This window comes from Leptonychotes weddellii, chromosome 10 (assembly GCF_054177405.1).
Source record: "Leptonychotes weddellii isolate Sample4059 chromosome 10, ASM5417740v2, whole genome shotgun sequence".
NCBI classification, from domain to species: Eukaryota; Metazoa; Chordata; class Mammalia; order Carnivora; family Phocidae; genus Leptonychotes; species Leptonychotes weddellii.
In genome coordinates, this window is record NC_138378.1 from 117,747,070 (window position 1) to 117,774,607 (window position 27,538).

At 35.2% G+C, this 27,538-nt stretch overlaps 1 protein-coding gene across 1 annotated transcript in view; it reads left to right on the top strand.

Moving 5' to 3' along the window:
* KIDINS220 (kinase D interacting substrate 220) overlaps window positions 1-27,538 on the top strand; it is an 89,981-nt gene that overhangs the window by 55,389 nt on the left and 7,054 nt on the right. The window contains exons 20-26 of the mRNA XM_081797313.1: window positions 10,922-11,100; window positions 12,161-12,387; window positions 14,802-14,915; window positions 15,654-15,710; window positions 19,939-19,974; window positions 21,532-21,564; window positions 25,767-25,898. Of these exons, the coding sequence (XP_081653439.1) occupies window positions 10,922-11,100; window positions 12,161-12,387; window positions 14,802-14,915; window positions 15,654-15,710; window positions 19,939-19,974; window positions 21,532-21,564; window positions 25,767-25,898 (778 nt within the window). The remainder of the gene's footprint in view (window positions 1-10,921; window positions 11,101-12,160; window positions 12,388-14,801; window positions 14,916-15,653; window positions 15,711-19,938; window positions 19,975-21,531; window positions 21,565-25,766; window positions 25,899-27,538) is intronic.

Consider the following 27,538-nt stretch of genomic DNA (forward strand, 5'->3'; position numbering starts at 1 on the left):
TTTTCCCTTCCTTCTCCTAATGTCCTCCATGCTATTCCTTATGTTCCACAAATAAGTGAAACCATATGATAATTGACTTTCTCTGCTGACTTATTTCACTTAGCATAATCTCCTCCAGTCCCATCCATGTTGATGTAAAAGTTGGGTATTCATCCTTTCTGATGGCTGAGTAATATTCCATTGTATATATGGACCACATCTTCTTTATCCATTCGTCTGTTGAAGGGCATCTTGTCTCTTTCCATAGTTCGGCTATTGTGGCCATTGCTGCTATGAACAATGGGGTGCATATGGCCCTTCTTTTCACTACATCTGTGTCTTTGGGGTAAATACAATAGTGCAATTGCTGGGTCATGGGGTAGCTCTATTTTTAATTTTTTGAGGCACCTCCACACTGTTTTCCAAAGTGGCTGTATGAACTTGCATTCCCACCAACAGTGTAAGAGGGTTCCCCTTTCTCCACAACCTCTCCAACGTTTGTTGTTTCTTGCCTTGTCAATTTTTGATATTGGCACACTTTTAGACAGGTCCCTCCCACTTCAGGTCCTACTTACAGGCTGTTGACAGTGTTGTTTAAAAAGGCCTTATAGGGGCGCCTGGGTGGCTCAGGCGCTAAGCATCTGCCTTCGGCTCAGATCATGATCCCAGGGTTCTGGGATTGAGCCCCGCATCGGGCTCCCCGCTCTGCGGGAAGCCTGCTTCTCCCTCTCCCACTCCCCCTGCTTGTGTTCCGTCTCTCGCTGTGTCTCTCTCTGTCAAATAAATAAATAAAATCTTTAAAAAAATAAAAAATAAAAAGGACTTATAAATGAGCTGGACTCCATTTTTGTCATGCTAAACATTTTCATTGGGTTCATTCATTAAGCAAATATTTATAGAGTCTGTTATGTCCTGGGTACATGCTAATAAGATACTAGTTAGTATTAGTTGAGCCTTCAATATATGTTACACATTGGATTAAGCACTTTACATAGATTATTTTATTTAATATTAAGTCTGGGAGGCAGAGTGGCAGTTACCTAAGATCACACAGCTGTAACTGTTGGACGTTCCCCAGGCCTATTTCTGGAAGCCAGGAGAGATGGTCTGTCACGACACAGTGGGGCAGTAGGTCTGAGACATTAGAAATACATAACTATACTAATTTTATTATTTCCAGATATATTCTATTCATTTTTCAAATAAATATTTAGAATTAGATATTATAGTCAATGGGAATATTATTATGTATCAATGGTCAGATAGAATTTTTTCCAGAGGATTGAATATCTTTTCTATTAAAAAAATGCAAACTTCTTACCAACTTATGTAAAACCCCAAGTAAGTGCTTTATTCAGTTCTAATTGTGTCTGGTAACTGCAGTAGGTTTTGTAGGGAATGCTTAAAATCAGTTATGATATTTGGCACTTAAACAGCTGGTCCGTCTGTTTAACTTTATATCATTTTTATATGCACTAAGTGGCTGTAATTTTTTTTAGGTAGCTTTTCAATAACTTTTCTTTTGCTTTAAATAGGATAAAATTGATTTTTAAAGTATTTTCTCATTTAAACTCATGATGCCATGTCCAGTAATTTTATGATAATGTAGAATAAAGAATTTTAAATATTCCAAAGTTGTGTGTTTCTAATTCCAACATGAAAAATTGAAGTATATTAGTTAAGGTTATTTGAAAACACAGAAGTAGAAAAATTAATTTCTCTATATGTTTTAATATGTGAAACAAAAAATATTACCGATGGAGGTTTACAGTTTATTTTATAATACAGTAAGAGTATTATGCACGTTTATATTTAAAAAAACCATTCTGATTATTGAAGAATTCAAATTTTCCACCAAACTATAAATATTTATATATATTTAGAGTATATATATATGTGTACACACACATACATGTATGTTCTCTCTATATGTAGATTCTATATAGAGAGACTTTCAGAGATCAGGTTTTTTACCTGAAATTATTTTCTTCAACAAAAGTTCATGATTTCAGAATTTCAAATCAAAATATTTTTAAGACTCCTCGAAATATGAGAATAAAAAACAAGAATGCTACGTAATTGAAACACTAAGGTAAGGGGAGATGCTGCTGTAAAGCCAAGCTACAAGCGGCTTCTGTTAGCAATACCGGAGAAGTCCACAAGATGGGAGTATTTCACCAGAGACATTATGATTTGCGTGTTCAGCCACAAAATAAGATCTAATGCATTTTGCTTTTCCCTTTCCATAGCAGAAAAACAAGGAGAACACTGAGTTTAAATATGAATATTTTAAATTTTAAAGTTTAATTTCCTTTTTTTTAATGGCTTCACAGGACATTCATAAGCACTGAGAATCATGATCATAGGCAAATGAATGGTTATCTGATCATAATGGCATAGTCTTTTATTAAGTTTAAATAGTGCCTTTTCCTGCTAAAATACTTTTAAATTAGCTTTTGGGGAAAGGGTGGACATGAAAAAGAGGAGTGTTTAAAATTGAGCTACTTAAAACTTTGTATTTGGATGAAAAAATATAAATTCTAATCATTGTTAGATCTTGGGTTCTCTACTTAATAGACAGTCTTCAAAACAGCTTGTCTAGTAAAGGTTTTCCTTTAATCTGAGACATATTCATAGGCAGACTTTGATTTCAGAGCCTCCATTCTCTATACCTGCTTTTCAGAGTTTTATTGCAAAACATTTGCTTCTTCTATATGGTTAATGGAACAATTTTTTAAATTTCTAAAATGAAACAATAACATGAGTATCTCTTACTGCTTGGTAGCACCTCACAATACTATTAGTATCCAACAGCCTTGAAACTTGGATCTCATTTACTTTCATCAGAATATTTTTTAATACATCGTAGTACAAACTCGATATAAAACAATAGTCTTTATGATAGATACTGTTTTCATATTGAGTCAGTTGTGAATTATTTTACCTCTCTTAGCCTCTTTACTGCAGTCTTCTCTCATAACTTTACCTTGAAACTATTATTTTACTGTCTGAGTTGTTATTATCTGATCTCTTGCGTGGTAGCGACTGGGTAGGCATCGTGCTTTAGTACATTGTTTTTTAGGCTTTTTCCCCTTAGTGGAAACCTTTTTGCAAATCAAATCTTATGCACAATCCCAGTAAATAAAGCAGAATGAATATAAATTAATTGATTCAAATTATAACTTTACTAATAAACTTACTAAGAAAAATGAGCTGTGCTGCAGAATATTAAAATTGAAACATGTGGACGATCCTTGCAATCTTACATTGGTTTAAACATCTCTTTGTTTCCCTACTTAGTTTTGGTAATATTAAGAATATTGTAAATCCTGGGGAGCCTCGGTGGCTCAGTGGTTAAGCGTCTGCCTTTGGCTCAGGTCATGATCTCAGGGTCCTGGGATGGAGCTGGGAGCCTGCTTTTCCCGCTCCCTCTGCCCCTCCCCCTGCTTGTGCGTGTGCTCTCTCTCTCTCTCAAGTAAATAAAATTAGAAGAAAAAAAAGAAAATTCTAAATCCTAAGTAGATACAAATTTACCAATTTTTTTTAACCTGCTTTGTAGTGGCAGGATGTTTTTAATGAATTTGGCTTCATAGGTCAATCACCAGCATTATCTTACAGTTGCTCACATTTCTTATAATTGGTTGAAGTGTTTGTTGGGTGCTGCTTCTCTGACAAGGTCCTGGGTCATGTTGTGAATTAACATTGTGATTTTCTGTTTATTACACTCTGCACTCAGGCACATAGGGTGGAGTAGTGCACTTGCTTGCCTAATTTTATGAACAGAAAAATTGGATTAAAAAAATGAAAGAATTTAAATATACACATGAAGATGGAGGAGAAACTTTATTTCGAAGTCCGCAAAAAATTAAAACAAAAAGCCAAGATGACCTGGTACAAGAGGCTTATATGTTGGTCTTCTTGAGTGTGTTAAAATTTAATATGTAACAGCATTCTATTTTATTATATTTTAAGTAGTTAAAAATATGTAAATCATTAATTAAGAACTTTGAACCATGTCTGTGGCATCCAGTTTGAACCGGTGGAGGGAACAAGGCACAGGCTTTTGAATCAGGCCAGATAGGTTCCAGCTGGGCCACCTACATCTGAGGTAATGTCAGGCTGAGATAATGCTTATCTCCGAGCCTCAGTTTTCTCATTTTAAAAACTGAAATGGTGGGCGCCTGGGTGGCTCAGATAGTTAAGCGTCTGCCTTCGGCTCAGGTCATGATCCCAGGGTCCTGGGATCGAGTCCCACATCGGGCTCCCGGCTCAGCGGGGAGCCTGCTTCTCCCTCTGACCCTTGCCCCTCTCATGCTGTTCCTCTCTCGCTCTCTAAAAAATAAATAAAATCTTTAAAAAAAAAAAAAATTGAAATGGTATCTCCTGGAATGTTGGGAGATAGAAAACTAGATCAAACACCTGGCTTAGAGAATGGCAGGCCGTAGGCTACAAATTCTAGTTCTTTTTAAAATTTTCTTCTCAACTCTTTATAACCTTCAAATATGTTTTTCCTATTGGACTGTATGTAAGAAAAGGGATGCGTTCCTCAGAACATTTTCCACAACACGCATGGATGAAGGCAGTGCCTTATCAGTAGTGTAGGTGAACCTAGGCAGATACCCCTTTGGTCTTTCATATCTTACCCTTCCTGTCTGTTGATCCTTTCTCACCCCTGTAGTTACCAAAATTGCAACCTTAAAGCCAAGTGAAGTTATGCTTCCGGTGTCATTTTTACACCAAAGACCAAGGGAGCTCAGATGTGGAAGGAGTGCTTTCCTTCATTACTTTGAAAGAGCATCTCCCACATGGCAGGGTGTGTGGGAAGCATCTACAGGGCTATGGACAGGATCTGAGAGATCTGCTTCAGCCCTCTGAAATAAGGAAACTGGAATCAAAGAGAGGTAATTGACCCAGTGACAGTTAACAAGTGACCCAGCCTTTGTTTTTATTTTTTTAAAAGATTTTATTTATTTGAGAGAGCTCATGCACGCATGAGCGGGGTGGGGAGGGGGTGCAGAGGAGGAGGGACAAGCAGACTCCCCACTGAGCAGGGACTGGGTAAGAAGCCTGCCCTGGGGGCTCGATCCCAGGGCCCTGAGATCATGACCTGAGCCGAAGCAGACACTTAACTGACTGAGCCACCCAGGCACCCCTCATAGCTTTTAATTTTTTTTTTTAATTTTAATTGTCAAATATTACAGCCTTGTTCTGACTTAGATGGTCAGATCTGGATTTAAGGAAAGCCATTGCCTCTGTTCTATGCTCTCAGAATCCATCCAAGTTGCATTTCAAGTGGCAGTGTAGGTATTGTATTCCTAGAAATGACTGCCTTTAATGGAAAGCATCTAACATGTAAATATGTAATAAGTTTATATAGAAGCTGCAAAGGGAGATTTTTTACCCCAGACTTTGGTATACTAAGTTTCCTCAGCAGTTGAACACACTGTTGTTCATTACTGGATTGAATTGAATCATCACTAGAGATTATTAAGCTGCATTTCTTTTCGAGTGTAAATGCTTCTGTGTCAAAATAATTCAATGCTTTTAAAAATGTATAAAAAAATTTTTAAATTCCAGTATAATTAATGTACAATATTATATTAGTTTCAGGTGTACAATATAGTGATGCAACACCTCTCTACATTACTCAGTGCTCGTCACAATAAGTGTACTCTTAATCCCAAGAAGGAGATTTTTATGGTCATAAAATTTTCCTATTATTTCTAGTCCTAGTTTATTTTTCATGCTCAAAGCCAGAAGCAAGAACAACTGAAACATATGAACAAGACATGGCCCGCAGCACTGACTTATAATTCAGAAATGTGAACATAACTGGAAAAAGGGGGAGCCGTGTCACGTGAGGTCCTGGATGTAGGGGTATCTCTGCCTCCAAAGTCATATCTTGTGCTGCCCTTGTGAGGTCTAGCTGAAACCCAGCTGCTGATAGGCAAATTGTGGTCTTAATGATAGTCTACTGAGTTCGTGTATTGAGCATTTAAAACATTTTTTTATTACATTACTACATGTTTCCTCCAGTGTAAAAAAGTAATCTTTGGTCCTAATGTTTTGACCAAGTAGGAAATATAGATCTTCTTGGATATATACACATTCAGAGGGAAATAATTTTTTTTACATGTAGAATAAGCTCTCTGGGAAAAGAATACATTGTTTAGCTTTGCCAACGGTTTATTTGGAAACAGACAAGTACTTTTATGGTTTGTATTATATAACCCTAATTGGACCATCCTTAAGCACATAAATCAAACACATTAAATACTTGAAACCAGAAACAAACCTGAAGGTTTGGCGTGGTTATGTATTCACTCTGCCACATATACAAATGCTTTGTTGTTTCCTAGTTTAGTTACTGAATAGGATGCCTTTAAAATGCAAGATTACTTTTGTAAGCTTTGGAAAGTAGTGTTACTGAGAACACTTGACACTGTGTGCACTGTTGTCTTGAGAATCAGCTCTGACCACTGCATGGGGATGTCTCTTTGTTTTCACTTCTAACAAGTTCTTTGCTCCATTGAGTGTTGTTGTACACTCAACACAGCCCTCTGCATGTGGGCAGTTTTAGCTCTTATTACGTTATAACTTTACTTTAGCTATTGCTAAGGAAAATGTCTATTTTTCTGACTCCCTAGGCTAATGGCCTTTCCAACATAATATGAAGGTGATTCACGAATTGTTATCAAGGTACTTTTATAAGAATTGTAGGGGTGATTAAAATTTAAGGGATGCAGCAAAGGCAGTGCTCAGTGGGAAATGTATAGCTATAAATCCAATATATATATTGGATTATAAAGACCTAAATATCCTAACTTTAGACCTTGAGGAACTAGGAAAAAACTAAATTTTAAAAATTTCAAAGCTAGCAGAAGGAATGAAATCATAAAGATTAAAGCTGAGATAAATAGAGAATAGAATAACAGTAGTGAGAACTGACAAAACCCACGTTGTTTCTTTGAAAAAGATCAACAAGTTTGGCAAACCTTTTATTAGACTGACAAAGAATAAAAGAAAGTAGAGACATTACCACCAATCATACAGAAATAAAAAGGATTGCAAGAGAATACTTGGTGCAGAAAAGCCCTTTGACAAAATCCAGCATCCTTTCATGATAAAAACACTCAGAAAACTGAGAATACATGGGAACTTATTCAACATGAAAAAGGGCATTTGTAAAAGACCCACAGCTAACTTCATTCTCAATGGTGAAACACTGCAAGTTTCCCCACTAAGACAGAACATGACAAGGATTCCTGCTCTATGGACTACATGTATCCCTCCAAAATTCATACGCTGAAGCCTTTCTCCTCTATGTGATCGTATCAGAGATGGGGACTTTGGGACGTAAGTAGGTTCAGATGAGGTCATTAGGGTAGAGTCCTTAGGATGGGATTAGTATCCTTATGAGAAGGACCAGAGAGCTAGCTGCAAACCAGGGAGAGGGTTCTCATCAGAACCTGTCTGAGCTGTCACTCTGATCTTAGACTTCCAGACTCCACAAACTGTGAGAAATAAATGTTGTTTAAGCTATGCAGTCTTTGGTGTTTTGTTATAGCAGCCCGAGTTGACTAAGACACCCACTTTCACCACTGCTGTTCACTATTCTACTGGAAGTTCTAGTGAGTGCAGTTTGACAAGAAGCAGAAGTAAAAGGATCCCAGTTGGAAAGGAAGAAATAAAACTATCTCCCATCGCAAATGACATGATCCTGTATACAGAAAATCCCAAGGAATCCACAATAAAGCTGCTAGAGCTGATAAATTCAGCAAAGTTGCAGGCTACAGATCAACACAAAAATAAGTTGTGTTTCTATACCCCCGCAGTGAACAATCTGAAAGGAAATTAAGAAAGCAGTTCTATTTACTATAGCATTTAAAGGAATAAAATGCCCAGGAATAAATTTGACCAATTAGGTTAAAGACTTGTACATTGAAAACTACAAATTGCTAAATTAAAGAAGATCTAAAAAAAAAAATCTAAGTAAATGAAAATATATCTCATGTTCATCGACAGGAAGAGTAAATATTAAGATGTCAGTACTACCCAAAGTGATCTACAGATTCAGTGCAATCCCTACCAAACTTCCAATAGCCTTTTTTTTTTTTTTTTTTCAGAAATAGAAACCTGATCTTCAGATTCATATGAAATTGTGAGGGATCCCAAATAGCAAAAACAATCTTTAAAAAGAAGAATAAAGTTGGAGGGCTCCTGTTTCTCAATTTCAAAACTTATTACAAAACTATAGTAATTAAAACAGTGAGGCACTGGGCTAAGGATAGGTATATAGACCAATGGAATCGAATTGAGAGTTCAGAAATTAACTCATACATCTCTGGACAGTTGAGCTTTGAGAAGGGTGCCAAGTCCATTTCATGGGGGAAAGAATAGTCTCTTCCACAAATGGTGCTGGGCCAACTAGATTTCCACATGTGAAAGAATGAGGTTGGACCCCTATCTCACACCATGTACAAAAATTAACTGAAAGTGGATCAACCTACACTTTTCCAAGCATAATTTTTTTTTCAATATCAGAAAGGGTAATGAAAGCAAAAATTATTGTAAAAGAATAGGGTTCTTTGGGAACAATGCATTTTTTGTGTGTATTCACTCTACAAATATTTATTAAGCAAAAGTAATGTGACAATACTCTGCTTCAAGGCACTGGAGATACAATAGTGAACAAAACCAAACTTGTTCCCAGCTTTAAGGAAACTTCTCGTCTAGAGGGGGAGTTAGACATTAATAAAATAATTATCCAATAGTGATATGTGGTGTGCAAGAAAGCGTATGTGCTATGAGGGCCTGCTCTTGGGGAAGACTTCCTTGAAGAGGGGGAGTTGGGCTGAGACGAAGGATAAGTAGGCATTAATTGGGTCAAGACAGAACAAGAGAGCATAGTTAGCTCCGAAGGTGTTGAGGGTGTTTGGTTGTGTTTCCACAGATGTGCACTTCATCTTTTGTTCCTTACCCATTGGCTACAGTGCAGAGTAGCTGTTTTCTGTCTGTATGTTCCATCTCTTTCCAGAATGCATAGAACATTATTTAACAAATGGGCATTCACTGTGATAGCAAGTATTTGGGTCTATGAGGGGTTAAATTGGTTTTAAGGTGAAAACTCTGAGGCAGTTAAGAGTTTTCCCTGTTTAAATTTTTAAAGAAAATTTATCTTATTTTTAACCTCCAATGATTAAATAATGACATTATTAGGTGGCTACTTTTAGATAAAGTATGTTAAGTAATGCCTTCTTCATAAATTATGCTTTTCGAATCTGTTTATATTTTGATTTAAAATAGGAAGTTTTTTTCCCTGTAATTTAAGACCTCATTTTGAATGGAAGTCATTTGAATGGCTTATGTAATTTCTGCCAAGGAATTAATATGGACTTTCTATAAACCACTGTCATTTATAATCAAAATGCTTTTAACTTACATTGATGTTGGCATTAACAAGTACTGCTAGATTGGTAGCATAGAAAGAAATTGCATTTAAACTTACTAAGAGCTCATTGATGCCTGAGGTTTTATAATGCTTTCTGTGGACCATTTAACTGCTGGCAACTTTAATTCACATGATTTGTAATACTAGAAATTTAAATTCAATCTTAATTGAAAAGTGAAGTTACTTAAATTCTTTAAATACTAACCTTTGGGAAAATATCTGAAAAATAAAGACACATATGATTTTAGTGGCCCACTGCCAAAAGATTATCATTTACATAAATATCTCTTTCAGTAGAAGAGCTTAATATATTGAGCTCAAAATGTTAGAATCGAGACTTCAGTCTGGAAAGCAGCAGTAGACTGTTGGCTTGTGAACAGCAGTATTGTTCATCATATTGAGAACACTGTTCACATTCAAGTTTAAGCAGAGCTGGCATTAAAATTCAGTTAATTTGCTTCATGTGACTTGTCAGCTGTGTGTTTTTATCTAAATCTTTCTAGCTTCTCTTCTTAGTATTTTATGTTAAACTTCTGAAACAGATGAACTACCTTTTTAACTATTTAAGCTCTGAAATTTTGGCCACTTTGGCAAATGATTCTTTGTAACTGTTCTCCAAGTTTTTCATATCATTTAAACTATATTAATAATCAGTTTGAATGTCATTCTAATTTATTAAGAAGTAATCCCATTTCGGACGGCTTTTCCGTTTTGTACATATGTGAGTGAGTCCGTAAGAGGGACTCCCTGAAATTCATGAAGACAAAATTGCTGTCCTTATCTTCTCACCAGCACACTATTCTTTTCTTGTTTGCTAATTTTGTTCTCTGGATTTTCCCTCAGATGGCTTTTAATATTTGGCTAGCAGCCCAGGATTGGGTCTGAGCAGTGAAGAAATAGAGAATATAACCTTTTTTGAAAAAGGAAAAACCTGTGCTAACTTTTTTCTAGTTTATGTAATTTATTTAAAAATTATTGTTAAAAAAAATAAAAATTATTGTTTATTCTTTTCTTTGCAAAGGCAAGAACCATGGTATCTCATGATAAGCATGGAGTTTGGAGCCAGTCAGCTTCTCTTGTGCAGTTGTGTGTCTTTAGGCAGGACGCCTTATTTGTCTGAGGCTCACTCTCCTCGTGTGTAAAATGATAACTCATTTAATTTTCCCTGAGAGGTCCTCGCCAACATGTGAAGTGCCTGGAATACGCTACTCTCCTTCCTGTTTCCTAGCTCCAGTCCTGCCTTTGGTCAAAGGCATTATAATTCTGACCTCACACTTGTTATCTTAGTAATTTTGTAGTGTACCAATTTTTTTTCCTTAAAATTTTTAATGAGAACAAGATGTATAATTAATAAAGTATATATAAGATGTACATTAATAAAAAAATGTATAATATGTTACTTATTTTTATAAATAAATTTTAAGGTACATATAGAATTTTCCTTTCTAATAGTGACATTAATGACCTTTTTCATTTGTTTCTTGTTTAAAGAATATCAAAGAATATTCCAACAACTAAAGATGTTGAGCCACTGCTTGAAATAGATGGAGATATAAGAAACTTTGAAGTGTTTTTGTCTTCAAGGACCCCAGTTCTTGTGGCTCGAGATGTAAAAACCTTTTTGCCGTGCACTGTAAACCTAGACCCCAAGCTACGGGAAATTATTGCAGGTAAGTATTAGTAGTAAATTTAATTTGTCTTATCTGAAGTCTTCAAAATGTTTCCCATTTCTAACTTAGCTATATTAAGTTTGTCTTGCTCCATGAAAACCCAGGAAATACTGAACCAAGCACTACACAGGACAATTAATAGAAATTGAGGATTAGGAATCTTGACATCCTTTAGAGACTATTAAGAAAATGTTACTTGTTAAACCACTTTATTATAATGTTTCTTGACCCACACACCTGACTTCTTTGGAATTAGATTCCTTTTAAGATATAGTCACCACTTTAAGATGTCAGTCCATTGTAATTTTTCTGTGACTAATCTTAATAGGGGTCTCTGTCCAAAGGGGCAAACATATCTTTATATTACTTTCTAAATTTTAACTTAAATTTGTGGACTGGAACTTAAGGATAGTGACAGTAAAGTTTTGGAATAATTTCATTTATTCTTGAAGCACCACTATATGCACATGCACACACACACACATACACACAAAACCTTTACTGAAACACATTATCTTTTGTGTGGCACTGCTGACCCACGGTTGAGTTTTCTGGGAGTTACGAAGAGAGAGCTTAAAACTACTACATTCTTTTTTGGGTACCAGTTAGAAGGCTGATATCAAAGTGTAAGTTCGTGGCTATGGAATTGTTTTTTTCAGAGAAGGATAAATCATATAGTTTGCAAACCCACTGTTTAGTAATCATTGTATTGTTAGACCACTGTGAATTATTAATAGTAACACTTTATGGATCATAACCATTGTTAGAATAGCACAAATACCTTAGAAAGTCAGAGAAAAAATTATTGTTCTGGTAACTGAAGAGAAGAATCCAGATGTTGGTGACTTTTCAAATGGTGACAAAAGCTTTTATGCGAAGTAGTTGGATTTTCTCACTAGAATGTCTGTGGACGAGATTTTATGAGTCAGGATTTCCTGTCTCCTTTAAGTCAGTTGGAATCCTTGGCAAGAGTGAAAAAAAACATGTTTCTATCTGATAACTAAAGGAGGAAGTGATAGCTAGACTAATTTGCCTTCTGGGGTACCATTTAATCTTTTAGATGTTCGTGCTGCGAGAGACCAGATTAATATCGGAGGACTTGCGTATCCTCCGCTGCCTTTACACGAAGCTCCACCGAGACCACCGTCAGGCTACAGTCAGCCTCCATCTGTCTGTTCTTCTTCCACTTCCTTCAATGGACCATTTGGAGGTGGGGTCGTGTCACCACAGCCTCATAGCAGCTATTACAGTGGGATGACAGGACCTCAGCATCCGTTCTACAACAGAGTAAGAAAGTGCTAGGAATCTTTCATTCTAAGAATTTGTTTGGGGGAAATATCAGAAGTTTTCTGCTATGGATTCTGTTATTGTTTTGAAACTGCATGTTAGCTTTAAAATAGGAAAAATGTTAAGTTTGAATTTAAAATGTATGATTTTTTTTAAATCAAAAGAATTTTTAACTTTAATGGGTTCTAGATCTCAATTGAGTCTTGAATGTCAGAGATGTGTTTTGCTTTTATAAGAAAGTGAATTCCACAGGGTCATCAGCGACTATCCTATGCTACAAAGGGAGCTGTTTCTCTATTTGTTCATAAACAAATGTTCCGTTTGTTATATTTTGCATAATTATATTGGCATTTAGAACAATGATTTAACTCAAAACTTAAATTTCCACAGTATTCAGTAAACCTATATTTAGTATGTGTTACAGCTTTTAAATGTGAGATTATGATAGAAGATACTGCTTGTAGGATTTAGATGTTATTGCCAAATAATAGCACTGTAGCCCATTTCTAGAGTTATATTTCAAGTTATCTGCAGTCATGCATAATTGTTTACTTAGTATAAATATGATCATTTTCTACTGAAAAAGATGAAAGTACAATGATCGGTGGTATACAGACCCTATCAACTTTAGTGGCCTGAGCTTCACCCATCCTACTGTTCTTAAGTATTAATATTTTCTACAGGGTAATGGAGCATGAGCCCTAGTATTATACTTTCTCGAACTGTACACTAAGGTCCATTACAGTTTCTTATTTTTGTTTTCTCCCTCTTTAATTTGAGAAAAATGTAGGGGCTAGTGGTCACAGAAGCCAACTGCATGCCTAAGTAAATACCCTGTGAGCTAGGAAGAAAGCAAAGTTTAGAATAAATGTGGCAATGAAGGAATTCCAGAATTTAATTAAATTTTCAGATTTTGAAAAATGTTGGCCATGTAAATACAGTTGACCCTTGAACAACACAGGTTTGAGCTCTGTGGGTCCACTTATACACAGCATTTTTTAAAATAAATACAGTACAGTACTGTGTGTTTTCTCTTCCTTATGATTTTCTTAATATTTTCTGTTCTAGATCTAGCTTACTTTATTGTAAGAATACAGCAGATAGTACATATAACCTACAAAATATGTGCATTCAGAATGTTTTATGTTTTCAGTAAGGCTTCCAGTCGCCAGTAGGCTATTAGTAGTTAAGTTTTGGGGAAGTCAAAAGTTAATTTGACAGATTTTCAACTACACGATGGGGGGGGGGTGTCAGCACTCCTAACCCCTGTGTTGTTCAAGCTCAACTGTAATTAGGGGCACTATTCATAGAGGTTGTATGAATGTTATTCTACTCTTTTACTCAGACAAGGAGAAAAAGGTGGAACAATAGCATTTTATAATGTATTCCATCCTTGTAAAATTTAACTGTGTGGTAGACAGTGTTGAAATGCAGGGTTTTATTTAGCAGTCTTAAAACCTGCTATAATTTAACATAAAATGGCTCATTGATCAGTAGATGACAGTTGAGGTTTTGAAACCAAGAAATTTATTTATTTTTTTAATTTACCATACCATATAGGCTGATGTGATGCTTTAATGGCATTTTATCATTTTAAAAACACTTAAAATTTTCTCACATTTTTAGGTCTAGTTATTTTTTGTTCTAGTTATTTGAGGTTTTTAGTCTGAAAGTTAAAAGAGGAATAATTTTCTTAAATGGCAGCAGTAAAAAGGTAGGGGAAGATGTTATTTCAGGGTAATGAAGCTTAATGAGTTTTAATCTTTATGTTTAGCCCATATAATCTGATATCTCCTGTTTATGTGATGTTGGCTACAAATAAATGCTGTAGTTATAAATCTCGCTAAACAATGGATTCCCCATTAAAAAAAAATACATCTTATTTAGGAGATACACTCTAGGGTATAGGATATAAAGTAAGCTCTAGGAACTTAGAGTAAAAATATTCCTGGAATCCATACTGGGGTGTTCTCATATATATTGAGACTTTTTTTGGTCTTGCTTAAGGCTAATCTTTTTTTGTAAAGAATAGTATTCTATTAAGAGTCCATTCTGCCTTTTTTTTTTTTTAAGAGATTGTGAGTTAATATTTGTAAATCACTTAGGAACTGGTACATGGTAAGCCCATAAAAATGTTAAGGAGAAACTCTTGTCACATTGTAAGGTGTAAAACTTTAGTTGCTTTTAAAAAACCTTATATTAAATCAACAATCTGAAAATTTAAATACTGGGTCTTAAATTTGGGTTTGATATCTTACAGACTATGAGTAAGGCTCTTTTTCTTTTGTTTTGTCACTTGCATTATTAAAAATTTGGAGTTGTATTTTATTGGTTAGTTTCATTTGATAAATCTCATCACATTTTGATTTGTGTAATTGTTTATCCCCTTCTTTTGTTACGTGTTTTTTCCATAGCCATTCTTTGCCCCCTACCTTTACACGCCAAGGTATTACCCTGGCGGCTCCCAACACCTCATCTCACGTCCATCAGTAAAAACGAATTTGCCCAGAGATCAGAGCAATGGCCTAGTAAGTATAAAAAAGGGTAACTAAAGTATTAATCTAATAAGACACATAGTAGCAAAAGAATGCAACTTATTTTATAAATAGTTTTAAGACACATAAGCTATTACTAACATAAAATGTGTTTTGTTTTCATTTCTGATGAATGTCTATGGAAGGAAAATGACTAGTGGCCTCAGTGAATAAATGTTGAGTTGTTTACAACGAGAGTTTCTGGCTTATAGTGCAGTGTCTGTTACCAAAACTTTAAAAACTAAACCTTTACATCTGCTAATTTCTAATATCTTTTTACAAAAACATACATACATGGTATCTGTGTGTGTGTGTGTATATATATATAAAGCATATATATATATATATGTTAGCCCTATGGTATAAAAATTCGAGGATATATTGGAAGAGCATTTTAATCTAATGGCAGAAATTAAATAGGATAAGGGAATTACTCAAATGTATGATTGAATCTAATCCGAAACAAAATACATTGTAAAATATTACGTGTTCCTGATGGTCAGCTTAGTTTAACAATTTAAAAAAAGAAATTTCCTGTTAATATATTTTTATAAATTAGAAGGTCAAAGCTCTAGAACTTAAACTGTTATTTCAAATTTAAATGTCACTAAGGGAAACTCTTTTCATGTCCAGGTTTCAGTGTTGTCTCTGATCATGTTAGCATCGTGTTCATTCATCATCTTAGTTTGGCCCCACTCACCTTTCACCCACACTCTTGTTTTGTGTTGTTAGGAGGTTATCAAGGAGGATGCTGCTGAGGGGCTTCCTTCACCCACAGACTCCTTGCGGGTAACGGAGTAGTCTTGTGGTGGGAACACGAGCCTGTCATCGCTTCTGCAGCAGTAACAAGTGTCTTAGTTGTGGTGACAGCAGTCCCCTAACTGCATCTGTGTTGTGATGGCTGCTAGTGTAGAGTAGCTGATACTAATCATTGTAGTTCACGGATTAATTTAAAAGCTAATGTTTAACTTTACCCTTTATTTCCTCCTGTTTTTCCCCTTTTTCAATGATATGGGATGGGCTCTTTTTTTATTGTCCAAGAAGGACGGGATTTTTGTAGCAGCCATCAGGAGCAGTCAGTTGGTGGTATTTGTTCCTTAGTGTTGAGCAATATTTTCACCTTTGATTATTTTTCTTAAGCCTACAGTTGGTACTGCACATGTGGGATACTTTTGAAAGTATCCAGAATCACCCTTGAGACCACAAAAGGACATTATAAGCTAGATGGTATAGACCAAAATGCATCTGTAGTGACTCATTCTTAATCTGGGTGTCCACAGTTTATGAAACCTTAGTGTGAATGTAGTACTATTTTTCTTCTTCTGTATTTTTATTAAAATAAAATTTCAAGATAAACAGAGGTAGTTCATTATGTAAAGGGAATTATTTAAACCTTTTTGGGCCAACACCTTAAAATGGGTTTCTTAAAAAAAAATTGTATAGGAAATCACTTCGTATATTTATTATTCAGGACTTTGTGTTTAATAAATATGTTTAATGTGGTGAGCCTTAAAATGTTCATTTACTCAATGTGGAATTTAGGAATCCAATTTATATTTTAACTTCTGTTGATTTATTTACAGAATGTTATGCCCACGTGGACTTGATCAGTTTAATCTAGAGTTCTGCTGAAGTGTGGCATGACGGTTAGAATTACTGTGGGGGAAATATTACATCCTGAGCTTATCTGTAACTTTTAACTTAAAACATGCATTTGGGTAGGCAGTAGTTTTTTAGCTTTAATTTTCTTTGAGTTAATGTTAGTAAGAGAGAGAAAGAGAACCATTTTGGTGTTTTCATTGAGGAGTTGATGATTCTTTTTAAGTCATATAACATTTCAGCTGAAGTGTTTGAGTGACTCCAATTATCCAGGAATAATAGACACAATAAACCATAATAATTCGGTTTGGGTGTTGGGCGAATCTTTAATGCATGGATCATTGCCATGATATGCAAGAATGACTTTTAGTTTAGTCAGAGAACCCTTCATACATACATTCATGCATGTAATGTAATTCTCTAAGCTAAAATTCCTTAGCAAACTTTTGATGAAAAGCAGAGACTGTGAAGAATTTGATGGTCTTAACGACACAGACATGCTAAAATAGTAGCTATTCCTATGCTTGAGTATGTGAACAAACCCTTGTAATTAAAAGATATCTGTAGTTTCTTTCAGGGACCAGCGAAGGAGCATTAAGCGAATTTAAAACGAGTTTTTGGGGAAGGGGAAATAATGTAATTCTTGTGATGTGTTTAGAAACCCAGTAACAAAGAGTAAAGGTGCTCTGCATATATTAGTGCCTTTGTTTAGTAAAATAACCGTACTATTTGCTCATCTTTTAATATTAAAAGATAGTTTTGTGATTGGCTTAATGAATAATAAGTGCTTACCAAGCTTTCTTTGCTTTTAAGAAATTAACAATGACAACAGCATGTAAAATTTGTTTGGTAGAAGACTAGTAAAAATAGACAACTTAGTTCAAAGCCAAATCAAAAGCAGTGGTGGAAATGTGAAGTACCTGTACATGGGAACATTGTCCAGGATCTTTTTGGGTGAACCAGCATAGAAGTAGTTAATATAAAAATTATTTAGCCCTTTGTGGCTCATACGGCTTTACAGTCCTGTAGTAGAAAGTTTCATATTTCTGAGATAACAGGACTATGGGTTGAGTCCATCTGCTTATTCAACTGTCCTCCTGTATGCAACAGTTGATGACAAGAGCTGCTTATAGATAAGTCAGGAACCACACAAATACTTTTGGATAAATTGTCTGGTCATTACAGACACAGTAATGAGTAAAAATAACAACACTGCCAATAGAGCAAGACCATAAAGAGTTAACCAGCTGTTATTTTCAACATAAATGGTCCCATCTTTTTTTACCACAAGGAATTCTGATAAACCTTTATAAAGTAGATCCTAATGAAACAATTGGTTTTTCTCACATTAAGGAACATTGTAATGATTATAGCTTGTGAAGGCCAGCCAAGCACTTACCAGATAAGTTATAGATATGTCCAAGTGTTTCACAAAAGTGAAGATGTGAAATACAAGACTCTGTGCTAACTTAAAAAAATGATTTTATATAGAGAAAATATATGCCAAATCTTCTAAAATTGGGGAAGAAAATTAACATTGGACCCAAGATATGTTTCCCAGAAGATTAGAGCTAGAAAGGACCAGTAGTTTTCAAACTTTCAAAGCAGAGAAGTTTCTTTCAGAAATGAAATATTAATCAGAACTCTAGTTCATAAAACCAGTAAAAGCACAAGTGTGGCCCCCATCCTGGACTTGCCTTCCCTCTTAAGGATCCTCAGGAACACTAGGACCCGTGGCCTCATTTAGCTCCACAGTACAGAATATCATTCCGGACTGGGTCTGTGAGAGTTGCCTGCGGTTCACAGGAGGGGAGTGCCAGATGTGGGACTGGAATCCACATGCCCATGTCGCAGCCCATTCCTCAGACGATGCTGCCTTCTTTGCTCCTGTTAATACTAAGTGTGGCTTAGCCAGGTATTTGATCTTAAGTCAAATAGACCCTGGTGGTTAGCTCTTTGCCTTGGACAAATTACTTAACCTCTTGGATACCCAACTTCATCTGGAAAAAGCAGACCTACCACATAGGTCTGATGTAAGGATTACTCAGCCTTAGGACACTTTAAGGACTTTATTATTATTATTATTACTACACCAAAGGCCAAATTTCATGGAGCTTTAAAGACTCAGAAACCAAAACTGTTTCATGTTAAATTACCTCTGTCTCATTGGTAGGAGTAGTGTACAAATACACTAGTCAGTGTAGATTAACTCAGCCTTTTATCTGTTGATGCTTCTCTGGCCCAAAAGGTGTCAGTTGGCTTGTTTTCTTAGAATTGAGAAGGATTTCTAGGTTATTTGAATGCTCCAAATACTTTAAAATGTTGACAGCTTTCCAGGGAATTCTTTCAGTCCAGGTCCCACTAGAAGTAGTGGCGTCCGAGCATTCTGTGACCATGAAGGGGAGGACCCCATGGGGAGGACTTGTCTCAGGCCAGGGCGCCTCAGCGGCATTTTGTTACGGTCCTTCAGAGTTGCTCTTAGGAGTACTGGAGTCAGCTTTTATTTAAGGTCTGCTGCTCATGGTGGAAACTATTTTTCACTGAAAAGCAGTCCTTCAAAGGCAGGAAGGATACAGCATTTCTTTCCTTCTTATCCTTTCTTAAATTATTTAGCACTGAGTTCTCCAGGTGCCTGTGTGATCACTCACTGGCTCAACAAATTTACTGAGTGTCTACCAGGCACCATCCTAGTAGGATATCACAGTGAACAAAACTGATGAAACTCCTGCCCATATCGAGCTTGGGGGTTCAAAGGCTGCCAAGGGAATTATCCGGGCTCCCAAATCATTCTTTCTCAGGCTTCTGTGCCTCAGGGTTTACTTGATACCTTTAGGCAGCTGTATTTAGATCACTTACATACCACTTTGAAAAGGCATGAAAAATTGGGATGCCTGGGTGGCTCAGTCAGATAAGCGTCTGCCTTCGGCTCAGGTCATGATCTCAGGGTCCTAGAGTCCCACATCAGGCTCCCTGCTCAGTGGGGAGTCTGCTTCTCCCTCTGCCTGCTGCTCCCCCTGCTTGTGCTCTCTGTCTGGCAAATAAATAAATAAAATCTTTTAAAAAAATAAAAAAATTAATTAAAAAAAAGACATGAAAAGAATTAATACCCAGTGTCATTGTGAAGAACTTCAGAAGTGCAAAGACAGTGTTAATGACAGTATCCTTAATTCCAGTGTGCTGTTAGAGATCAATGAAAATTACTGAATTAATAAAGGTATTAAAAATGAAGGTCTTGGTTTTCATTAAACTGGATCCAATTGGCAGAGTAACTAAGTAAGTAAAAAGTAAAAAAAAAAAAAAAAAGTAAAAAAAGATGGGGCTCAACTGTAGATAATTTTTATTTCCACCACTGGCTTAGAACTTTTAACCTGTTTTTGAACAAATGTATGTCCAAATCAAGCTGTCTCTCATTGTTCAGGAGCAGAATTGGACGAGAAAGTTAAAGATGCCTTGGGTAAGGAATGGGCTTGTTTTAGGTTTTGTTTAGAGTGTAGGATCCGGACAGGTACTCGCTGCCACCTCTCAGTGGCTTTTCTCAGGGTCATTCACACTTTCTAAAGTATATTAGAAGTACGTTTTTATTATTCTGTCTCGTATGGAAAAGTATTCAACTTATTTTTACTTTAATAATATAGTGGAAAATTGTATTCACTTTGGGCTTGAAAGTCTTTGTGCCAGACTTAAACTCAAGAAAACGTTTTTCCCTAAGCAATTAATAAACTGCCACAGAATTGATAGAGAGATTTCCACAGAAATATACTGCAGTAATGAGATCACTGAGATACTAGAGTACAATTAGAAGTTAAAAAAATAAAAAATCACATTTATTGCAGTTTTTAGTACTTTTGTTTTTTTTAAGATTGCCCTTAAAATGTAGGTTAAGCCTCATCTGTCCACTTTGACCTCATTATTATTTCTCATGTAATTTGAAGAATAAGTTATATTTTCCAACTAGGTTAACAATAGCTTTCTTTTGTGTTTGGGGTATCTTAAACTAAGCTGTAATTTCATTAGGACTCCTTTTTGATGTTTTTTTCAAGTCTTCACAGATATATAGATAGATACATAGTAACTTTCTGAAAATCCTATTTATAAGGCTGGTAGGTAAATTAGAAAGGTTTCTGTTAGGTATTGCAGATATTGAGTAGGTCAGAAGGAGAACATCTGACATTAGGCTAGCAAAGCCCTGTCCTTTATTAAAACAATGTTGGAAATTAACTTTGAATCAATATCGTCAGTCATCTGTAGATTATTTTAACTACTTAACATTTTTTGCCACCAACCTAATGGGTACAGAAAAGTAAGTAACAGCAGTGGCATCTGCTTTGAATGCGAGTTTTTAAAAATCTACATCACTAAAATAATTATGTTAATCATGGTATGCAGATATTTTTTGCCATTACAGCATAAAGCTGTAAGGCTGTTAAGGCCTTTCTTTTCAAATGGTGTTTTAGTGTATCTGTCATGTGCCAAATGCCCAATGAAACAAAACCCGAGTTTGAAAAGTGTATTTCTGAGCATTAAGTATAGTGTGGCTAGATAATATTTCATTTTATGAAGTGATCATGTGAATTCCAAGTGCTTAAGTCTTATTATTAAATTGGTTAACTTTAGTTGTAGTGTTTTAAAATCAGAATATTTAAATATCAATTTTACGTTGGTATGTGGTAGGAATACTGACTTTTCAGAGCAAGTTTTATTTACCCAGTTTTCTTGTTGAATGTATGGCCTATGAGTCATTCGTTTAATGGGAAGACTATGAATTTTGAGAGTACAATTGTAAAGTTACCAAGCCCATGTTAATGCCATTAAACTACTGTGTGTGTGTGTGTGTGTGTGTGTGTGTGTGCGTGTGAGCGTTCCTTGCTTTGTGCTGCTGCAGAGGGTGGTGTGTTTAAAGTTACGGAAAGTCTGAGGAATGACAGGCGTGCTGCCTAAGTTTATTTTATGTGCCTGTTTGATGTTTTACTTAAGCTCGTGTCCTTCATTCTGTTTTATTCCTTCTTTAAAGCCGTGTGACTCTGGGTTTAACAAACAAAGACAGGTACAGAAATTTTCAGTGAAATCTTACTCACTTTTCTTATTAGACTATTAGAAGCAATCTTTGGCACTTTCACGCTGGGCTGTTGATAAATCTGTGCTTATTTCAGTGCCTTGGGTTTATTTTAATAGCTGCTTTCAGCCTTTGCATGGCACTCATTCTGGCTAATCAGTTCTAAGCTTATTTAATAAATTTACCAAAATGATAATGTTTCAGAGTGTAGTTTTAATCTACTTACAATATAAAACAATATAGTTACATCAAGGTAATTCCAGTCTGTTTTGTTATCTTTGCTTTTTCCTGAAGAAATTCTGATTTGTGTGCATTTTGAAGTTTATACTTAACAGTTTAAACAAACTAACATCTTCTTTATTCAAATATCCACATTAGAAATTTTTAAAAAATAAATTGTGATATTTGCTGAAATGATCTGTTCTAGACTTATAGCAGGTATATTTCAAGTAAGAATGCATGATAAACTTGAAAGTATTACCATCCTTTGTATTGTCAAAGTAACATGATTAGTTTTCTATTAATTTACCTGTTGAATTATTAAGTATGCTTTTTCCTTATAACTTTTGTACTCTTTCTCCTTCCTTTGATGAGATTTCCATCCAAAAAATAATTATTTTGGTTACTAAGATTGATTTGGTTTCAAAATAATTGTATTGTATGTGATTACTTTAGCAACGACCTGGCAGATAATTACCATTTCTCCTACTCATAGAAGCATATTGTAAAATATTTTAACTTATAGATAATTTACTCTATCTTGATAAAGCCCTACTTAAATCTAATCAAGAGTCAGACTATAGCCTTGATGGAATTACAGGGATCTTCTGTTCATGTGTGTGTCTGTCTTATAAAGCTTCTAAAAGTCATTCAGGGAATATATATTTTCTACATAATCCCCAATGATAAATTGTGGGTTTTTTTTGAGAAATTAAGTTTTAAAATAATTGATAAAGTGCAGGTTTTAAAGACTCATAAAAGTAAAATCATATGGAGCTTTCTCTTTGAAAGGACAAGAGTAGTATCTATCAGCAGGTCTCTGTTGCTGAGTTTCCAGATTCCTGTGGAAATAAGATACTCTAAAAGTTTACATTTCCCCCTAAGCTGGCAGAGTTAATTTGCTCCATGTCTATTATACTTTTCCTTTTTAAAAGCACAGTCAGAAATAAAGTTTTTGGGGGATTAAGAAAAAAACCTTTTTACTTTAAAATAATTTTAGACTTAAAGAAAAGGTACAAAAATAGTATTCCTTTAATGTTAACATCTTTCCTAACTGTAGTATATTTATTGTTCAAGAGCAGAAATTAAAGTGGTACAATTCTCTTGACTAACTGTAGACTTTACTTGAATTTCACCAGTTTTTTCACTAATGTCATTTTTCTGATCCAAGATCTAATTCAGTTGTGTTTGTTGCTAATTATTTCTTAGAGTTCTCTGGTCTGTGACAATTCCTTGGTCCTTCTTTGTCTTTCATGACCTTAATTACCACTTTTAAGAATACTGGTCAGGTGTTTTGCAGATTGTTCCTCTGCTTGGGTTTGTCTTCTGGAGGTTATATATCCCTGGTAAGAGACCCATAGGAATGATGCAATGCCCTTCTCAGCGTATCTTATTAGAGGGTTGGTGCTGGGCCACAGTCTTACCTCTGGTAATGCCAACCTTAATCACTTGGTTAAGGTGGCGTCTGCCAGATTTCAACACTTGTGAAGTTTTATTTTTTCCTTTGTAATGAATAAATATCTTGGGAGAGATACTTTAACACTCTGCAAATAACCTGTTTCTGCTTATACTTTTGCCCATTAATTTTAGTACACATTGATGTTATCTTATGTGCAACCACTATTACTGTAATGTTTTCTTAATGGTAATTTTCTGTTTCTTTCCACATTTATTAATCCAACTCTATAAGGAAAAGCTGTCTTTTATTCCTCAATCATTTATTCAATTATTTATTTTCACTTATTCAGTCATTTCTTTATATCAGTATAGACTCATTCTATATAGAATAAGTTATAATCCAGTATGATAATTATTTATTTTGGTGATCAAACTGTTCATTTGTTATTTTTGAACCAAGAATATCTAAAGTAGAAATGTATCCAGAGAGAAGAGACAGGTTGAGGAATAAGAATATTTAGAAGGCAGTATTAAAGATCATTTAAAAAATAAATATTATTCAACAATAAAAAAAATGAAGTGCTAGTACATACTATCATATAGGTGAACCTTGACATTATTCTAAAGGAAGGAAGCCAGACACAAAAGGTCACATGTTGTATGGCTCCATTTATATAAAATGTCCAGAATAGGCCAATCTAGAGACAGAAAGATTCCTAGCTGACAGGGGCTGGGCATGGGTGTTGGAGGGATGGAAAATGACCGCTAATGGATACAGGCATTTCATTTTAGGGACGTGAAAATGTCATAAAATGAATTGTGGTGATGGTTTTACAACTATGCAAATATACTAAAGCCATTGAATCATACACTTTAAAAGGGAGAATTGTAGGGTATGTGAATTATAACTCAATAAAGCTGTTTAAAAGGAAAGGAAGATAAAACAAGTATGGTTATTAAAAATTCATACAAAGGATTTGAAATTTCCATTGTAGATACTGGGGAATTATATTTTGAATATTGGCTATACTCATTCAGGCAGAAAATCGAACTATGTATAGAGATATGAAAACTAAACTATGGAAATACTGGTGTTTTGCTGTTAGTATTTTTGAAACATGGTACCTCGGACCATATAACATATGGCATATTTAAAATTTATATTTAATTAAAAACAAACTATGAATAAACATGTTTGGTGCAGGATATTCCAAGTCATTAATTTTAAAACTTTTATGGGCCTGTCTCATACTTGCTAACTTGCTGAGACTCCCTGTCATAAAATTAATACTCCAACTCCCTGTTCAATATGGTCTCATTCCCTAGCTGTATTTATATGTAATATAGATGTATGCTGTGTATATACTATTTGTGTATATATTTACTTATCAGTTCATAAAGACAGTATCATTTATGCTTTCACATTACAAATAAAGTTTAACAACTGGCTACTAGGCCGTTTTGGCTGTGTTATAGTGTACTTTTGTCCTGATAATGATAAAAGATAGAAAATAAAAATTTACACATCCTTGAGGATAGGATAAATATTATTTATTTTAAGATTAGATTGAATGGTAAACAGGGCAGATCATTTGGAACGTTGTCTTTATCTGCTATGCTAGTTCGTTTGTCTTCTCTCCATTATGGTTATAGTTTCTTTAAACTTTTCAAAAAGGAAAGTATGAAGTTGTTAAGACCTGATAAGTTAGGGTTCTGGCCCACATCTACTAACCAGCTATTTATTCTGTGACTTTGAAGCCAAAACTTAACCTCTTTAGACCTCAGTGTCCACATCTGTAATTGAGGCGATCCATGTATAATGGACCACAGGGCAAATACTTCTTTAGTATGTCACCACATTCAGAAAACATTTTTCTTCTAAATAAATACTAGATTATTTATTATTGTGATTTTTCTTTTAAATGAGACCAAATTTTAATGGATTATATTTACTTTTATATGTGTTAAGAAGTAATATTGTTGTTTTATATTTTATATGCTTATTGTATAGATTCTTAAAGGGAAATTTTAAATTCCTTGGATATAAAATATGATCAAGATCTGAAAACTTTAGCTGTCATATTATTAAGGTAGTATGTAGAGACATTTAAAGCTGTTTAGGCATTTAAAAAATTATTTCAAAGATTTATTTTTACATTTTATATTTTTATAATATAGGCATCAGTAATTTTCCCTCTTTGTTCCTTTTTTTTTTTTTTTTTTTTTTAAACTCCTCCTTAAGGGCTGTACCCTACTCTTCCGCAGTCAGGCTGCAAACATTTGAGAAGTTAGCCTAAGCTTGATTCATGGAATGTTCCATCTTCTTAGAAAAGTGGTTGTGATCAGGGTTTATTTGCTATAATACAAGCTACTCCTTAAAGTAAAACAGTAGCTAAATCTATTCCCTAATGGCATTTCCCATACTACACACATTTACTGTTTTTAGCTTTAGTTTGAAAATTTGTTATTAATCAGAGTACTTCATAGTGCAACTCTGTGAATGTTTCTCTGTCATGTGCTGTGTACATCTGGCATTAAAAGCTATTCATACGTGTATTTTTCCATGGCTCATCTAGGGGTCAGGCTCAGCCTCAGGAGCAATGATACCACTGAATTCAATGAATGTGGATGCAGTATGTGAGAAACTGAAACAAATAGAAGGGCTGGACCAGAGTATGCTGCCTCAGTATTGTGCAACCATCAAAAAGGTGATGTACAAATTTACCTGCCGACTGGAAGCAGGACTAAGGGTGTGGGCGATGGGGCTCCGTGGACAACGAACACTCCGTTTTTAGCTTCTCAAAGATGGATGCTCTGTTGAAATAGGAAAGCTCCAAATGGAAACATGATTCTTACTATTTTGTATCCTAAAATTGCCCTATTATTTCTTAGTTTATAAATGGATAAAAGAAAATAAAGTAGCTGTATTACAATGTTATTTTTTAAATGACCTAATGTAAGTAGAAATGCCTTGATGAGAAATACAAAGCTCTATGGAGCATCACAGTTAGAGTAATAATAATTCATGTCTCCAGTATGCAGCATAGAACATTTGAAGCCTTTTTATATGTTATTTTCTTTGATTATATTACTTATTTGTGACTTAATAATTATCAGAGTAAACCACACTTCATTTTCCCCAAACTGTTACTTTTGTGTCTTAATAGGACTTACGAGTGTGTCCCATTTGATGAACCTCATAGGTTTGGTTAACACGTTTGAGGAAGTTTATTTCTTCCTGGGTCCTGTTCTTGCCCTTCTAGTAGCTACCATGAAGTTGGACAGTAATGCCTGGGATTGAGGGAAGGCTTCCCATGTTATGCAAGGCTGCGTCCCTGTTACAGTAGATATTTCCACTAAATACGCTTTTTATGTTTTTTCTAGCAGAGAACTATAGTAAAGTAAACATTAATAACAAGCCTCTAATGTTTGCATACTTTAAAGAATGGCATCTAAAAAGTTTTGTGAAGAATTATGAGCATGTATAGATACCATTTTACTAATCTCAGTCTACATTTAGGAAACATAAACTACGTTTACGTCAGTTTCCTTATAGCTCTGGCTAGTGCTAATCCCTGTTTGCAAAAGCATCAAGCACTGCCTTTCTGAGGTGCAAACCTGACTCCTCCAGGCAGCTTGGGTAGTGTCAGGAGAGGGTGAGGCCTCCAACTTGAATCCTTGGCAGTTTTGTTTCCATTATGACAGCATCTTCTTCCCACTCAGCTCTGCCGGCAGCCCTGGCTTCCGAGGCCCATCCTAGCGCCTGGTCTCTTAAGTGTGGCGAACTGCCTTGCATTTCTGCAGCAGGACCTCTGTCCCAGGACTGCTCTGTACACTCATGTCTTCAGAATTAACTTGGAGACTGAACATTCCATCAGTTTTAAACAGAAGTATTCCATCATTTTGCCACAGTTAATAAAGCCAGGTTGTGCATTTTGTAAAATCATCAAGCCACCTATTATTAATAAAGAAAATTCCATCTGTTCTTCTTTGGCAGAAATTAGAATTACAGAGACCCAATAGTGATACAGTCATTTTTGGTGAATTTAATAAATTGGGAAATTAGTGGGTGGACATTCTTTGGCTGAAGTTATCTAATATAACTGATAAACAAGCTTGTCAGAGTTTACTTCATTTAGAACTTTGTCTGACTGACATACTTACAAGGACAGACGTCTTTGCCCCCTCCTGGGAGCTTCGTTCCTGTTCATATTTTACAAGATTAGAGGAGAAAAACTAACGGTTTTGTTCATTGTTCATGGCAGTGTGTAGGGAGCTTTGGAAATAGTTTGGAGGGTTACCTCTTTGGTTGGTCCCTGAAGAGTGATTTGTTTTACTTTTGTGCTTA